The 18722-nt window shown below is 41.8% G+C and overlaps 1 protein-coding gene across 1 annotated transcript in view; it reads left to right on the top strand.

The window, feature by feature from the left end:
• PRUNE2 (prune homolog 2 with BCH domain) overlaps positions 1-18722 on the top strand; it is a 180085-nt gene that overhangs the window by 30742 nt on the left and 130621 nt on the right. Inside the window, exons 2-4 of the mRNA XM_054987592.1 lie at positions 1884-1988; positions 8602-8804; positions 9868-10031. Of these exons, the coding sequence (XP_054843567.1) occupies positions 1884-1988; positions 8602-8804; positions 9868-10031 (472 nt within the window). The remainder of the gene's footprint in view (positions 1-1883; positions 1989-8601; positions 8805-9867; positions 10032-18722) is intronic.

Below are 18722 nucleotides of genomic sequence, written 5' to 3' on the forward strand. Positions count from 1 at the left end.
CCCCAGGCTTCACCCTCAAAATCTTCAGGAATTTCACAATCCAGAGCTAGCAACCCTAGGAAGAAAGCTAGTTTCAGGTTTGTCTAAGGCCCTTGGAATTTTTTTTAATTGGCCTTTTCTGTGGCACAAAGCTCCTTCAGCCACCTCTGGTTAGTGCTTTCTTTCAGAAGTATGGCTTGGCCATGGTATTCCAGTTATATGTCAGGTGTATTAATCAGAGCCCATCACACTTAAGGCTTGGATGGCTAGAACAGATAAGGCCTACTCTGCGATAGCTGTAAGGTTACCAGTCCTTTGGTAGGGGCAGGGGATCCCCTGCTCCCAGCCTCCATCTCTCACCTGGCTGGCGGGGGGAAAAAGTGTGAGGAATGGACCTAGGAGCTCCAGAACATGCTACAGAGCACTTCCATGATATCATTCCCAGTGCAACAAGGAAGAGCTCTGAGGTAAGTATCCCTGAGTGTTACTCCCGTCCCCCGGTTTGAGATCCAGGGGACCTGGTAACATGAGGCAGCACATGACTTTGGGAGTGTTCTTCCCACAAATATTTGCCTGGGATATGGCCTGTCTAGTTTTAAGTGCCATGTGAATATGTTTCTTTTTTCTCGGGCTTTTGTTGATACTCTGTAAAATAAACCACTGATGCCTTTTTAATGGATGTTTCTGCTTTCTTTTAAAGAAATGTTTATAATTCTGTTTTGATTATTTTATTGATTTTACTACTATTGCTGCTGTTTTTATTGCCCACTGCTGTTTTATCAATGTTTGGTAGTGATTTATTAGTGAGATTTGAAGCTTCCTTGGGATCTTGTGAGTGCATTAGGTTAGGAGTGCTCTAATTACATACAGAAAAATATTCACAAGTGATTGGACTGATTAAAGTGGCTTTCTCTTAAATTCCATATTATCTTATTTAGGGACACATATTCCAATGTTTCACAAGAGTCATTTTGTTGCCAATAGTCTCAATCTATTCCTGCACACTTTTCACCACTCTTATGCACTACCACCAATTTGTGACTACTTCCAAATAGAATTGCCATCTCGAGGTATGGAAATTCCTGGAGATTTGGGGTGGAGTTTGGAAAGGGCAGTGTTTGTGAAGGGAAGATACTTCAGTGGGGTATAATACTATACAGTCCACCTTGCTCTAGGGGAGCTGATCTCTGGAGATCAGTTGTAATCCCAGGAGATCTCTAAGCCCCACTTGGAGGTTGGCAACTGTATTTTTGAACTGTATTCTGTCCAGGAGTTAATTCATGCTTATGCTTACAGTCAACCTCTAACTCCTGGATAGTTAAAGACATGCATGGAACAAAGAATGAACTAGAATGCCTAGCAAGCCTATTGATCTCCATCTTCTTTGGATAGATTTTCAGATATTCAGTAATGGCTATGCTACTTTTCTCTAGGCTGATCACAGCTGGTTCCTGTATCTCTTCATATGTCTTGCATCATTAACCATTTATCCAACTTAATGTTTTCTTCTGAATCTTTTTCAGCTGCATGTTTCTCCAGAGCCCTTCTATTGCAGTAGTTTAAGTTTTGGTTTTTTCATACAAGTTTCCACTTTGGCACTGTAGACTTGAGTTACTTAAATAAAACTAATATATGCATAAAAAGAAGGGGATCCCTGTACATTCCCATTACTTTGTCATGATGTGCAAAACATGGGTGTGTATGTGGGGGAGGGATCCTTAAGATGTTTCTGTTGGAGTAATCAAACTGGATGCAGTACTCCAGCTGATGCTAGATATTATGGACTTCTTACTTCCTCTACTTTCAAGTCCCGTAACTGCTGAATGATAAGCCTGGCTCTATGGAACAGATACAGCAGTTTCATAAGATAACTTTTGTCTGTATCTCTATTTTCTGCTATTTAGAGTCGAAATAAACCCCTGGATAAAGTGCACGTAATCCTTGGAAAGAAACTCTGTGATGTGGATTCCCTTATTTCTGCTTTAACATACGCCTACTATCTTGACAAGGTAATTATTTTATACTCAAGTTATCTTATTATTTTAATGCTTACCATTACATGGAAACATGGAAACATATTATTCACCTCAATTATAAGAGATGCCATGAATAAAATATTCTGGTTTACAGTAGGGGAACTGAAGTCTAGTAGGTACAGTTAAATGTGGGCATGTGTGCTGTTGAGGAATAACTTACATAAAGCCTGCTTTATCTTTAGCAAAGAAATAATAGTCCCTTATTGCAAGGAACTACCCTTTGGATTGGACAGAGTAGAGATAACATTCTAAACTAATGGTCGAAAGTCGGATGCCAGGAGATGCAGGAGATATATCCTGCTCTCATGGCTGCAAGATAGAGAAGAGAATGAGGAGGGGAAGGGGAAGATGGAAAGAAGGAAGTCCCTAAGAGTATCAGTCTGCACTTCAAAGGGATAGCACCAGGTTGGTAGAAAGAAAGGATGGACTGACCTTTGACATTTCTATCTTGCTGACTTTCTCATTGTCCCCCTCCAAAATCTCAGACTAGGAGACCATGTAAAGTCCCCCAGTTCCATCAGGAACTAATGCTGAGAAATGACTGAACTATAGTTCATCTGCGGTCTTCCTGTGCAGTCCCACATGGGACTGCACATGCGCAGGCCTGCCAACTTTGGAGATTTTTACAGCTCAAAGCCACTAGGGGGCGCCCCTGCCTCCTAGCGCGCATGCGCGGCCGTCTTTTCCCGCCGAAAAACGGCTCCTAAGAGGCGGGGCGCCCCCAACGTACCCACAATTCCTCTTTTGCCGCTGACTTGAGAGGTTCTTGCTAGCTCTGCTCTTTGGAATAGCGTTTGTCGTGTTTCTGGAAGATGTCTGAGAAAGCTCTATTCAAGTGTTGTTCGACGTGTGATCGAAAAATGACCAAATCTGATGGTCATTCTCAATGCCTATACTGTTTGGGCGAGGCACACAATCCGCAAACTTGTAAGTACTGCCGAACCTTCACGCCAAAGGCCAGGGCAGAAAGGTCGGGTAGACTTCAGGCCTATCTATGGCGGTAACAGATCCATCTGCGCTGGGCAAATCTCCTGTGCCAGAAAAATCCACCACTTTGACTTCAAGATATGCGGAGAAATCGCCTCATTCCCGTCAGTCTCCCGCTCGTTCCGACCCGAGACTGCCAACCCTGGTCGCTTTGGCATGTGGCTCCTCGGATCCAATCGCTACCACCTCATCGGATCCGATCTCGAGGTCAAGGCCTGCATCGGAACCGTCGGGCTCCAGGTCAGGAGATCGACCTAGGAGGGAGGCTTCAGTGCCCCGTTCGGAGCTGAAACCCCCTTGGAGTGATTCGCTATCGAACTGACAAAGTATTTCACAAATATCTTCGGATCCGAGACCGTCGGATCCGTTGGGAACGAATTTGGAGAAGAAGAAGAAAAAGAAGAAGCACCGTTCTTCGAAGTCGGACAAACAGTTACTCGAGAGTGTCATCACTCCCCAACGAGATGCGTCCGAGTCGGAACCGACTGCTACAGCTCATCGAGGTTCAGGGGATGTAACCTCCCCAAAGAGAACCCCGGCATCTGAGAGGTCCCGTGAATCAGATGTAATTATGATAGAAAACCCCCCAACTCCATCGGGTATACCTCATTCACCCTCTCGAGATTCGTGGTCCTCGTGTTCCTCTCGAACGGATAGGGGTCGACCAAGATTGCGCCGTTCAGACAGATACAGCCCGTAATCTGCTAGACGCCACTACTATGAAGAGAGATCTTATGGTTCCGACCATGATTCCAGGAGACGATCTCGCTCGCCTTTGATGCGCGCTTTTTCCCCAGGGGGATCCAGACGGACCCCTGTTTTCTCAGATACAGAACTTGATGGTTATGTTCCCTTTGAGAGGTCTTATTGTTCTCCTCCCTTGGATTCACCGGTGAGAGTTATTGGCCCTTCGGAGGAAGCCTCCCCGACGGAAGATTTTTGCGCTTACAATTAGCTTCTCCAAAGGATGGCAAAGGCGCTAGAGATTGAGGTGGCTTCTTCGGAACCACGATCCAAAGATAAGATTTTGAAGCATATGTACTCCGGGTCAACTCCGACAATTGCCTTCCCTATGATCGAAGGATTTGTGGAGCTCCTGTCAGGTTTAAACCTGAAACTTGCCTCTCTTCCTGCTACAAATAAGAAGATTGAAAATCTCTATAGAGTCAAAGATGAACAATGTCAATTCTTATCCCTTCATCCGCCTCCCTCCTCTCTTGTCACGGAGGACATGCAATCGAAACCCAAGCAAGGATCCCTTTCGGTTCCGGCGGACAAAGATAGTAGAAAGATTGACTCCTTAGCAAGGAAGGTCTATGCCTCAACAGCATTTGGTATTAAAATTGCTAACTATGCGGCGATGATGGCCGCTTACCAGTTGTTGCTATGGACAAAAGTAGCAACATTTGTTCCCCAGCTTCCTGAGGACCAAAGAGTCTTCCTTCGAGTCATCCAGGAAGAGGCTGTGCGTTTGTCCCGCCACCAGATTACTGTTAGTAGAAACATGGCTGATTCATCTGCCAGAGAACTTCTATCTGCACTTGTGCTTCGTAGGTTCGCTTGGCTAAGAACCAGTGCTCTACCTTTAGATACGAGAGCCATAGTAGAAGACCTTCCCTTCGAGGGACAGAACCTGTTCTCTGATAGAACGGATGAGTATCTTTCTAAGAAATGGAAAGACAGATTGACAGCTCGATCCTATGGCGTTCTGCATCAGCCTAATCGCGCTCAGTATAGACCCTTTACTAAGAATCGTCAGCAGCGCTATCACCCTTACTATGGGTATGGGTTCCAATCTCAACACCGCTACCAAAGCCCACAGTCTACCTTCCAGAGGAGAAGGCAGGGCAACAAGAGTAGACAGGGAAATAACCAACACCAGTCCAAGAAACCGGGACATTCCCAAAAACAGTTCTGACAATTACAAGGACCTGATCCCTATTTTGGGGACAGGCTCTCTCTTTTCTTTTCAGAGTGGAATGCCATCACTTCAGATGTTTGGGTGTTACAGTTGGTTAAAGTTGGTTATAAAATTGAGTTTTTTCAGTGGCCTGGTCTCTGGCTCCCTGTTTTTTCCTCTCATACACCTCAATCTGGGGTAGTGTCTGAGTTATCAGCCTTGCTAAATAAAGGGGCTATTGAAGAGGTGACTCCTTCTGATTCCCCCCTTGGTTTCTACTCGAACCTTTTTGTGGTAGACAAGAAGGATGGAGGTTTACGCCCCATCTTGGATCTCAGAGGGTTAAATAAGTTTATAAAGACCCAAAAGTTCAAGATGACTACCTTGCAGACAGTCTTAAATTTATTACCCTTAGACTCCTGGTTTGGGGTCTTAGATCTTAAAGAAGCATATTTTCACGTTTCCCTTTTTCCTGAACATAGGAAATTTCTACGTTTTACCTATGGTAACAGGATTTTTCAGTACCGTGTTCTCCCATTTGGGTTATCCACTGCCCCTAGGGTATTTACCAAGTGTGTAGCAGTAGTGATTGCCTTCCTTAGAACTCAGGGGTGCTGCATCTTTCCCTATCTTGATGACTGGTTGATTGTTGGCCAATCAGAGGAGGATGTCACTAACCAGGTGTCTATTACCTTGGATACCTGTTTGAAATTGGGGTTATTCGTGAATCAAAAGAAATCTAACCTGGTTCCCTCTAAAGTGATTCAGTTCATTGGGGCCGTTATCAATGGGTCCCTAAATATGGGATTCTTGCCCTCAGATAGGGCCTGCAAGACTAAGGCTCTTGTTAAAAAAATTCAGAGATGCAGGTTCCAACCAGCAAAGCTTATTCAGGTTCTTCTGGGTTATATGGCTGCCACCATGGCTGTGATTGCCCTAGCAAGGCTTCGGATGAGACCTTTACAACTTTGGTTTTCTAGGGCCTTTTTCCCTGAAAAAGATTCCCAGAGGAAGAAATTGAGCATCCCTCGCAGGGTCATCTTATCCCTAGATTGGTGGTTACAGGATTCCAACCTCTTTGGGATTGGTTTTGGTTATAGACAGCCAAATGTTTCGGTTACTACGGATGCATCTACCCTGGGTTGGGGTGCCCATTGTGAGGGCTTGTATGCTTATGGAATGTGGGAGGAGTCAGAGTGCACAGAACACATTAACCTCGTTGAGTTACGGGCAGTCTATTACGCCTTGATTTCTTTTTCTGATCTAGTACAGAATAAGTCCAAATTCTTATGGATAACACCACCACAATGTTTTATTTGAACAAACAAGGGGGTACATTGTCTCCAACCCTATGCGAGGAGACAGTGAAGATCTGGGAGTGGGCTATTGATCATGCGGTCTGGCTAGTGGCGGTGCATATACCGGGTGTTGATAATGTAACAGCTGACCACCTTAGCAGGTTGGGGGGCGATACCCATGAATGGTCTCTTCACAATAAGTATTTAAATCCTGTCTTTTCAGAATGGGGGACCCCAGACTTAGACCTTTTCGCCTCAGAGGAAAACCGCAAGATTCCCAACTACTGCTCGAGAGGAGGCGTCAGCCTCGAGTCACTTGGGGATGTGTTTCAGTTAACCTGGTCCGGTCGTCTTCATTACATGTTTCCTCCTTTTCCCCTCTTAGCCAGGGTACTTTCCAAGATTCAGATGGACAAAACACCAGCCATTCTGGTAACCCCTTACTGGCCGAGACAACTGTGGTTCCATGCTCTTCTGAGACTCCACTGTCGGATGTACCAGTTCCCGGAACAACCAGATCTGCTGTCCTTTCGGGGGTGTTCCATCATAGAGTGCATACACTCAGACTGACGGCGTGGCTGATTCTGCAGGACGGGCCTTCTCTGCGGGAGTAATGCATGTGCTTCAGAATGCATGTCGCTTATCCACATGCCAGTCGTATTCCTTGAAATGGAATACATTTTCAGAATGGTGTGAGGGTAGGGGGTTAGACCCGTTGACTTCCCCCCTCCCTGAAGTTTTGGATTTTTTATGGGGATTAAAACAATCTGGGTTGTCAAACTCCTCTATTAAGGTTTATTTAGGTGCAATCTCTGCTTTCCACTCCCCAGTGGATCGGAAGACGGTGTTTTCTCATTACACATCCAAATTGTTTCTGAAGGCGCTGAACAATTTATTCCCACCAGTAAGACTGTTGGTACCTCAATGGTCTCTTCCCCTAGTGTTGACCAAACTTATGTCCAAACCTTTTGAACCCTTAGCTACCTGCCCCTTGAATTGCCTTTCTTTTAAGGTGGCATTTTTGATTGCCGTCACATCTGCCAGAAGGGTAGGTGAATTGGCGGCTCTGTCATGTGATCCCCCCTACTTGAGTATCCACCCTGATAAAGTGGTCCTCAGGACAAAGGTAGAATTTTTACCTAAAGTTGTGTCCAAATTTCATTTATCGCAAGAAATCTCTTTACCTGTATTTTTCAAAGATCATTCTTCAGATGCTGAGAGATCCCTTCATACCTTGGATGTTCGTATGGCTCTCTTGTTTTATCTGGATAGGGTAAAGTCCTTTAGGGAAGATTCTCACCTGTTTATTTGCTTTGCGGGCCCAAAAAAGGGGATGGGAACCAATCCTCAGACTGTGGCTCGGTGGGTAGTGCAAGCTATTTTGTTAAGTTACAAATATGCAAACTTACCTTGTCCGTTGGAGATACATGCTCACTCCACTAGGTCGCAAGCAGCTTCAGCAGCGCTCCTGAGAGGTGTCCCTCTACAAGATATCTGCAAGGCGGTGACCTGGGCGTCTGCGGACACTTTCGTCAAGCACAATGCCCTAGATGTGCTGGACAGGAAGGAAACGATAGTGGGCACGGCGGTCCTACAATCAATCTTCCTGTGATGAGACATTTATACCTCCACCCAGGTATTTAGCTATATAATCTCCCATGTGGGACTGCACAGGAAGACCGCAGATGAAAAACAGTGTTTCATACCTGTAACTGTTGTTCATCTAGGTCTTCTGTGCAGGCACACATACCCTCCCTCCTTCCCCGCTAATTCTCTTGGTACTTACCTTGTAGTCGGTGGCGAAAGAGGATCTGAGGGTACGTCGGGGGCGCCCTGCCTCTTAGGAGCCGTTTTTCGGCAGGAAAAGATGGCTGCGCATGCGCGCTAGGAGGCAGGGGCGCCCCCTAGTGGGTTTGAGCTGTAAAAATCTCCGAAGTCGGCAGGCCTGCGCGTGCGCAGTTCCATGTGTGCCTGCACGGAAGACCTAGATGAATAACAGTTACAGGTATGAAACACTGTTTTTTTCTTTTAAAGTTTCAATACAGTAATTCAAAGAACACCTTTCTAACTAATCTGTTCCTATATAAGACTAGGATTTCCATTTCCCCCTTTTAACTGCATGCTTGTCACTGGCATGCCCTGCTCTCTGACTCTCACCTTGCTTCACCCAGCATAATTATCATCATAAAGAAATAATTAAAGACACACACGTTTATATTTTGACCGTCTACATTTGGTTTGTTTTCTCCATCTATTTTCTAGTTCCCTGTGTGTTATGTCCTCTTTTTAGATTTATATGTGCAGTTTATATGTAAACATTGTATACCTGTAATTGACAGGTATACAATGCAATTGACACTAATGGAGAGCTTTCTAATTCATGGGAATTCTCTTGTTGTAGGTCAGTCCACCTGACATCCTGTGTTTACCAGTATTGAACATACCAAGAAGAGAATTTTGCTTCTGCTCAGAAACAAAGTTTATTTTGGAGGAGCTGAGTATCCCAGAGACTCTCCATGTCTTCCGTGATGAAATCAATTTGAATCAGCTGAACAATGAAGGGAAATTGTCTCTGACTCTTGTGACCAGCAGTGCACTGACAAGGTAGCATGCTATGTACCCAATATGCTCGGCTTCATAGATTTGTCCTTGGTACCACTGAAGATTTTCTGTCACTGAATTTAAGACTGACTGAAGTGTAGGGGATTCTGTCACATGCGGTTTGATCTCTATTGGAGACTTGGTCATTTATCTGGAGAGAAACTTTGTACTAGATGGTGCCACTCTTAGACATCAAAGGTATCATGTGTAAGTAGAATGGTGTGATTAGTTAAGCCACAGTCTTCCCACCATTATTGCACATATTTACACATTTCATGTTTACGTAGCTGGAGTTCATTCTCTGAAGCCTTATGCAATAAGTTCTAAAGACACAGATTGAATGCATGAATGTTGCCTTCTCCATGTGTTTCTCTGTCACATGTTCACATATAGACATGTTCCAGGAAGATGAAAAGCGTAACATTCTTTGAGGCACCACTAATCCTCCCTTTCATTTGGTCTGTGCACAGATGACCAGATGTGGGCATGTTCTACGTTCTGTGTCCCTGTATAATACTATTAAAAAGGTAAAGGTAGTCCCCTGTGCAAGCACCGAGTCATTACTGACCCATGAGGGGACATTGCATCACGACGTTTTCTGGGCAGACTTTTTACGGGATGGTTTGCCATTGCTTTCTCCAGTCATCTACACTTTATACTACTATAGAATTGCGAAAAAGAGGAAATGGCAGCATCACATGGTTGGGGCTGAACTCAAGTATCTGGCAGCAGCTGGAGATGTTGTTCTTAACCTGAAACATTTTTTTTAAAATGTGCATGACTCTGTGTGTGCTGGCATAATGGGAAATGCAACTCAAGTATCTCCCCTACAGGTTAACCTGTCAGCAGAACTGGGTGACAGTATACTGATGATTTCTGTGCATTATTACTTCCAGTTGATCTTGAATAAGAGACAACTACTAAAATGGAGTAACAACCTTTGTTAGCAATCCCATTCAAAAATATCACCATTTAACTGCATATCGACAACTGCCGCATTGCATTCTAGAGTTTAAACAAATGAAAAATGAAGCTGAAAGCAACCTTTGAAAACTTTGCGTTATAGTGAAGACAAAAATCTGGAGTCAGCTGTTGTCAGAGTCATCAGCCCTGAAGAGCGATGTGATTGCAACCAGGAGTTACTAGAATCCTCTTCCTACCTAGTAGCAAAAGAGATTCTACGAGAGGCGCCAGAGTTAATCACTCAGCAACTGGCTCATCTCCTCAGAGGTGAGAGATTACTCTTTATATTAAATACTGAAAGGTTTAATGGAGTGTTTCTGAATCTGCTCATGCAGAGAGACTCCGATCCATTCTTTGGTTAACAATCCCTTCAAAGACCATAGGAAGCTGCATAAAAGAAGCAGGGTGTAAAGAGTTTGTTAAAGAGTAACATTAAATGGAAGATTAAAAATGTGCATTTAAAAATAGGCATGGCTGGGGTGTTTGCTGTATCATTAGACAGGAATGTTAACGATATCTGTACATCAGTTGGGTACCATAAGATCTCCTAGCATTGTTTTAGCTTTGTTCCTGAGGCATATGAGATTTGGGCAATAATTCCATACAATAGGATCAATGTTGTCTTTTGCTCCCTTTGCTTCAGATCCTGCAGTTGTGGAGTCAGTGACTCCACTTCTTCAAAACCAACTAACTTAGGCTCTTTGCTCTCTTCCTAATTAGCAGTGCCCTGTCAAACATATAATGTTATGAGCAGAATATCAGAAGAGTTTCATTTGGTGTCTATCTAGCCCAGTATTCTGTTTCTGACAGTGGTCAGTCAGATATTCAGTGAAAGTACACAAACACACTATGATAAAGGGTTATATCCTGTGGCAATTAATGTCTTTTTTGTGGAATGGAATTGTGTCCTGGTCAGCTAGTACAAAGGGATTGGTGAACTGCAAGGCTGTAATTAACTATACTTTAGTCAGTTTGGTGTAGTGGTTAAGAGCAGTGGGACTCTAATCTGGAGAACTGGGTTTGATTCCCCACTCCTCCACTTGAAGCCAGCTGGGTGACCTTGGGCTAGTCACAGCTTTCTGAGCTCTCTCAGCGCCACCCACCTCACAGGGTGTTTGTTGTGGGGACGGTCTATAGCCATAGGCCGTCACAATTCACCAAACATTGACTAATAGACAATTAAGTCCCTTATCACAGTTTATATAAGTTACTAAAATTAATTAAAACAATACAGTATGCCAAACTATCCCAGGGATCACGAAGCAGCCTCATTCAGTACCACCTTAGATCTTATCTTTTTGGCTGTGAGTGCGAACTGACAGACTCTATAGGACACATGATTATCAGTGTCAGATAACAAAAACACAATCTTCTTGATTTCAGAGTATGTGTTTGTCACTGATAGGATTCTGGCTGAAAATTTAGCTCTGGGTACACTATATAATGGATAATGAAGTAGGTAGTAGGAAAGGTTCTCCACTGTAGGTAATCCACAAATGCAGGTGCATTGTTCCATAGGGGTGTGAGAATTAACGCCCTGCCAAAAGAGCTGTCTGCATCATCTGGAAGCGCAGAGCAGTGAAAGACACTCTGAGGTTGTAATGAGAAATACTGGCTAGGTAGGGAGATATTGAATGGTCAAATTTGATTAGTTTATACCAATGAGATGCCTTAGATTTTGATATTGGTAGCCGATCCATCACTGCATCTGACTTATAGATCCACTCCTGAAGTGGGAGGTTGTTGGCTGAGACCCCTAACAGGTCATCTGGGACGGTATACCTTTGGCAAATGGTGGATAGAAAGTAAGGCCGCGTGGGGTTTTTGGATAGTAACTAATTTACTGATTGGCAACTTAAGGAGTCAGAACTGGAAAATTTGATCCTTTTCCAGTATTTTAAAACTGCAAGGTGTACCAGCGCCCTAAGGGAGGGGAGTCCTGTTTCGGCGCATTAAGTTGTCCTGAAGGGCAGTATATAAATCGAATGTTGTTATTATACTGAATGCAGGGGGGTCCCATTTGGGGTCCCCAGCTTGACTCCCTCCTTCCCTTCATGAGACACCCATCCTTTTCTGTTTCAAATACAGAAGTATCACATTTGTATTTTATGAAATAGTTTTGATGCCTCAGTATCCAAGTTTCCAACACAGTAGGCTGCTTCTGTTCCACAAGTTCCATTCTTCACCCCTTTCTATTCCTGATATAAGAGAGGTGACTGTACCTATGAGGGACAGGGTTACAATCTTCCTAGAAGCACAGGTCAGCATCCTGGGAATTCTTTGGATCCAAGCTTTGTTTCTGGATCGTCACATGTTGGTCATGGCCAGGAATGTTATTTATCTGTTATGACAGATTTGCAAGGGTATGTTGCTTTTCTGGAGAACAGGAAACATATTGCTGTTATCTGTTCTCTAGTAACTGCTGCTGGGTGGGAAAACAATGTAAAAATAAGAGGAAAAATAAAATACTTTAGGGGACTCTTAGTTGTTGCCTTGCCCTTCGTTGCCTCTGTAATCCATCAGTCCCTCTGTTCTTCCTTTACCACCTGCTTCTCCTTAGCAGTAGGAGCAAAATAGATCAAGACGACATACAGAGTGCAACATTCTTTGTATCCTCTGTTGTAGCAGAAGCACCACAAAGAGTCACTCATGACAGCACTGCCCCTGTATATCCCATTTTTTTTAAAAACAGGCATTCTGAATCTGTATCTCCTAGACTAATTGCAATAAACAGGTCCTTTGTAAAGCTGATAAAAAATAAAGAAAAACATGACAAACCTTGTATCAGCAACATTGGAGTTTTATTTTAGGTGATGCACAAGGTATAGAGTGAATGCAAGGCAAGACTGGCATGTATTTTTCTCTTAGACGAAGTTCAGCTTTGGGGAGATTTAAAAAATCCCTCTTCTTCACTTGTAGGGTTCAACTCTAATTTATTAAGGTATGAATGTACTAAAGCAAGTCCTTTCATTAGTTTCTTTCAGGGTCAAATAACAAAAACCTGACATGTAGTATGAGAGAGTTGCAAAATGAGTTGCTACAAACCCACGTCCAACTCAGGCTTAGGCTGACCTTCCCCTACCCTGAGGTAAAACTTCTCCTCTTTAAGCCTATGAAGCTGTATACTGGGCTGGGAAGCCTCTGGTAGTGTGGTTGATGTTACGCTTCAACTTTCCTTCTTGTCCCACCCTTAAGGATTATTAAAAATGGTTACCCAGCCAAGTCTTAGTAGGGGACAGATCAGAGCAGAAACTGGCACACAAGGCTTGGAGAGGTTCAAAACATGACTGAAGGTTTATTTATAGAAGGTTAAAAATCAAAAGGCAGGTATGCAGATGTTTGAACTGACATAACAGAAAGGTTTTTATATAGGAACTTCACTGGTGTGAGGCACAAAACACTTGGTTTAACACTAGATTGCGGGCTTCTTTCAGAGGTGGACACTGCTTCACAAATATTTCCCTTTTAACACACAGACACAACACGACTCCCCCCCCCTCTCCAGACTTAAGGGTGTTCCACTGAGACAAACCCTTCCTGGATACTGGGCAGGCTTTATAGTTATGAGCTATAACCCTGTTCTTGGCACTGAAGGGAAGACTCCTCTCTACCCACTTCCTTGACACTATAGTTCCCAGATCTCTCAAGTCTAAGCAGGAGTTAGTGCTGGTTTTTCCCAATTTAGTCCAAGGACTAACAGTGTTTCACAAACATTATTTCCTCTCACAGAGGATTCTCCGTCTGACCCTCTCTGGTCAAAAGCCAGACTCCATCAACTCCTTTTCACTCTCTTGTTTACTCTCCAGTTCCAACTGACATCTTCCCCAACATTCCATCCACAACTGCCACTTCAGGCTAGCCACATTGGGGGTGGGCGGAAGGAAACATGTCAATCATACTTTCACTTCTGGAAATCTCAACATCTGAGGCTGAGTCCGTCACAGAGTCCCTACCCAGATCTTTTCCATGGCATTCCAAATCACCCATCACAACATAAGCAGGATATTGATGGCACAAAGATTCTGCAGATAGATGAGTCTTTCTGCTCTCCCACTGCAGCACATGCCATATTTCTGTATAGTTAGGTGGACAGCTGTGTTAGTCTGCAGTAGAACAGCAGGATTTGAGGCCAGTGGCACCTTAGAGATTTTCAGAATGTAAGCTTTTAAGAATCAGAGCTCCGTTCTGAAAATCTTGCTGCTCTCTAAGGTCCCACTGGACTAAAACCCATGTTTCTGGAGAAGATAGAAGGTGTAAATCTGGTTGCTAGGTAGGTAGGACCAGGAATTAATAGGACAATGGCAGCACATAGTAAAATAACAGCACAACGAAAGCAAAGTTCAGAGATCAAGCTAAGTAACATACGTAGTAGTATAAAAAGCAAGCATTAAAACAAGCATTATTTAAAGACAAGCTGATTCCAGATTCTCCCGAACATTTTCATCTCCATCAACAGCATCCCCCACCCCCAGGTAACTTTTCAGAGAGTGCTTTGAATGGAAAAGAAAGTGGTTTCAAATTCAGGAAGCATTGCCTCGACTCTGCCCTGAGTGATATCACATAGCCAAATCTGATTGGCTACCTACCTACTATTACCACAGTATCATTCTTGATTGGCCAGCATATTTTAGGAAGAGGAAAAAAGCAAGCCTTTACCAGAAAATCAGGTAGCAGCAGCAGATGATGAAGGAATGAACAGAAGTAAACCACTTTGAAAAGATGAAATCTACTTACGGGTGTGTGTTCAGGAAGTCTTCCTACCTCACTCCAAGCTCTACATTTGTCCTTAAAATCAACATGTGCAGAAATTCTGTGCAGCCTTAAAATAGATCACTATATTCATACCAGCCGTTCAACTTCACAAAGATAAAAACAGCAGGCAAGTTCACAGTTATGTATAAAAGTGACAAGTAAGGAATGGAATTTATTCACTTACTTAAATTCCTGGAGATTTGGGAGTGGAGCCTCGGGAGGCTTGTGGAGGGGAAAGACCTCAGCAGGGTATAATAGTAGCTGTTTTCTCCAGGGAAACTGACCTCTGTTGTCTGGAGACCAGAGGAAATATCCAGACCCCCATCTAGAGATTGGCAATCCCAGTATAGGAGAATCAGCATTAGTGTTGCAGAGTAGAAAAATAAACATCTGTGCAAAGATTAGAATTATTATGCAAGATAAGTTTCATATTCAAGGTCCGTTTAAAGCTCTGCTTTCTCCTGATAACTTAGTCATTTCATCATGTACACAGCGAATTTGCTTCAAGAATCAAAGTGCTCTAAGAGAGAGTCTGCAGTTAGTCAAGGCCTACTCCATTTTTGGGTTTATGCCAGAAGCAAACAATTAGAAAACCTGCCAGAGACTTGAGCCTGATCGTTTTATTTCCCAAATGATGTTTACTAAGGGACTGTTGCCAAACTCAGGATCCATTAAATTGCTGAATCATTACATTTTTGGTTGGAGCCAGCTGGCAAGAATGTAATTCAGTAAACTGATTGTCAGGTATCTTGGGTCAGTGCACTCTCAGAAATGTCTCCTTCTGTTTATTTGTATAAGGCCTTGAAGGATACCACAAGGAGCACAGATAGTTACATGTAAACACAAGCCACTTTAAAGCACAAAGAAGCATTGTTGTGATTCATGTGTTTAGGTGCAGGCTCCCAAATACCACCCAGTGCAATGGATAATCTAGCATGGCTTCTGAGGAAGAGGATTAAATTACTATTTTGGCAGTTCATATCAGCTATATTGTTGCAGAAGGATCCTTGGTGTTTGGGGGAAAAGCCAGCCTTTAAAAAAAAAATCTTGCTTCTAAGAATGATTCGCAGGAGGGTAGATGCTTTACCCTTTTTCTTATATGGTCATAAAGGCTAAATGGATTGCATCACTAATCTTTTATAGATTTCAGTGTTAGCACGACAAGAGAAATGGATATTTCAAAGTCATGAAAACAGATTTTAAAATATTGATAGGCAATGCTATGAGTAGGGGTTGGAAAAGGTGGAAACATTTCTCCCCCCTGCCCAGACTTTTAAGTAAAGTAAAGAGCTCCTTAATGTGAAAAAGTTCCAGGTAACTCAGAATTTGCTTCAACTGGAACTCTGTTAACATTTTTTTCCTTGGCGAGGAAGTAGTGAGTTGTTCATTTCACAAGTTTCTGCTTCTTTCCATCTGGTAACAAACTTTTCTGTAGCGACCAGTTTTCTTTCTTATACTTACTTCAAAGATCACAAAAGATTGAAAGCATTTATATTTTTAATTTTTTTATTATTTTCAAATATAAACAGAATACAGATCATCAGTACAAATATGAATTATTTTACAAATGCGGTATAATTTTACAAATACAATACAATGCTATATAATATTAATTCTGGTAAATTCAAGAACGGGAAACTACTTTTCTTTAGAAATTATAATTGCTAGTTCACTTGTTTACAGATTGAAGCATGATATTGAAATTAGATCCATCTGTCTCTTGAGTAAGACAGTGAGAAAATGTACTGTTTAAATAGAATTTGGGGGCCACACACAATACATGAGATTATAATTAAAGCTCAGTTTATGAGATGTCCGTTTCCTGCTTATTTAAAAGGTACAAAATGTTCTATAGAAAAAAATAAAGATATATATATTGATATATATTTCAATTAATTTTATAATTATCACCATCTAATTCCTTCTATTAACCTTTATTCCTCTTTTTATTACTACAGTACCTCTACAAGTAATTGTATAAATATTATTAACCATGCGCTATAAACAGATCAGTACAAGCCTAATTTTAAGAGTTTTTCAACACACATTCCTTACATAATAATTTTTTTTAATAAATGTAAATAACTTTTTAGTAACAGCGAACTAGATTCCCCTCCTCTTATTGGGATTTCTTAACAGCTTTCTTATATTTATATAAAGAGATGAATAAACACAACTATAAAGAATAAAAATTAAAACAATTTATATATGTTTATAAAAATACTTATGTTAATACAAACACTAAAGGAGACCTATACTTGTCTATCATGTGACCCAATGGAACCTCAGACAATTTTCTTCTCTTAGATTTCTGGAACAATTTCCAGAGCAATTGCATCATATTTGTTACAGGAGCTGAGTTGAAAATATTATTTTCCCTTTTCCATCCCCCGAACCTTTATTCTTGTATTTTTAATCTCTATGCTTATTACTTTTCACTTAGATATGTCTCCTAAGATTAAACATTAAAATAAAAGTTTTGCTGTACAGAGAGATAGAAAATAGGAATAAGAAAAATGTCTGTCGGTTGTATCTGACTGGAATTTTGCTATTCTTTTGAAGAGTAGATGGTGTGATCTTTTCCTTTTAAAAGATGGGTTCTCAAAGTCCATGGGTAGATCTTGGTTGATATTCTGTAATAAATTTAAACCTGACTCCTGATCTTCTGCCAGACAGAGTTTTCCTTTATTTTTAACTTGAAGCTTTGTGAAGTTTGACCACCTATAATCTATTTTTGCTTTCCTGAGCGCTATTGAGCATAAAATATATATTTGTGACTCTAGTACAGAAGGGTTATATTATATATTTCTCTTTATTATACTGTAATAAATTGTTTCACTTTTCATTACCTTTAAGGACCTTTGTTAGTTTATCGCGGGTTTGTTGTGTTGGTACTTGTTACCGCGATTCTCTCCTTGTCTTGTGCTCTGACACCATTTTATCTGCGTCTTTCCCAACCCTGCACTGGGTTTCAGTCAGCTGCATCGTGGGGAAGAAATCCTGGAGTCTTCTGGAAATTTTATTATTTGCTTTCTTTTTCTCTGCATTTTGTTTGCCCATATCATGAGTGATCATAACGCTGTATTATCTTTTATATATTTAATTAGGTTCAGTGGGGAACAAAGCCCAGCTTTTCACGTTCTTCTTCCTCCAAAGTGACACCATGCCCCCCAGCATTTATATTTCTGAGCCTATATATTTTTACTTGTGCTTTTAAAAAATTAAAATATGAGGTCTTATATGCTTCTACAATACTTGACATTTTCTGCTTCTACTATAATTTTTTTTTGTTTTTATACTTGGCTATAGCTTTTGGTAAAGTCCTTCGCTTCATTTGAATTATCAAATGAAGTATTGCAGTGTGATAGTATTGAGATAACAAAAGATAAGTTCTAGGATGACTCACCAAACTGAAAACTAATAAATCTCCTGGTCCAGATGGCATACACCTGAGAGTTCTTAAGGAACTCAAATGTGAAATTGCTGGTCTACAAACCAGAAACTTGTCACTAAAATCAGCCTCCACGCTGGACAACCGGAAAGTAGCAAATGAAACAACAATATTTAAAAAGATGTTCAGAGGGGATTCTAACATCTGTTTCAGGTAAGTTAGTAGAAACTGTTATTAAAGACAGAATTATTAAGCACATCAAGAAACAAAGTCTGCTGGGAGGAAGTAGGCATTGCTTCTCTAAAGGTGATCCCGGCCCCACCAACCTTTTAAAGCAAATTAACAAGCAAGTGTATAAGAGTGTTCCAGTAGACAATTATGATGGACCCCCTTTCACTCTCCCCACTGTGAGGCAGATTTTCCTGCCAAAATTCAGTTTCCCTGCTTTGACTGAGCAGCCCCAAGTAGCGTGTTAATATTTGTGGTTTTGAAAGTCTGTTAATCCCACTTTGACATGCAGATATAATTTTGGCTTTTTAGCCTAGCCCAGGAACTTGAAGTGGAAAAGCAGTAGCCCTCTTCCTTTTTGTTGGAAATGGCACTAGGAACTGTATAACATTCAAAAAGAAATAACAGCTTTATTTAACAGGCAGGGATTGAGCAAATGGCGTCAGGGAATGGAAATGTGGAGGTAAAATTTTGTTGGTATTGCAGAATACACTCCGTGTAACAGGCAAAATAGTATCCTTGAAGCTTAGGGTTCTTAACTGTGAGAAGTGTTTTACTTAGCAATTTAGGTACAACAACAATGTTTC

Source organism: Eublepharis macularius, chromosome 8, assembly GCF_028583425.1.
Source record: "Eublepharis macularius isolate TG4126 chromosome 8, MPM_Emac_v1.0, whole genome shotgun sequence".
NCBI classification, from domain to species: domain Eukaryota; kingdom Metazoa; phylum Chordata; class Lepidosauria; order Squamata; family Eublepharidae; genus Eublepharis; species Eublepharis macularius.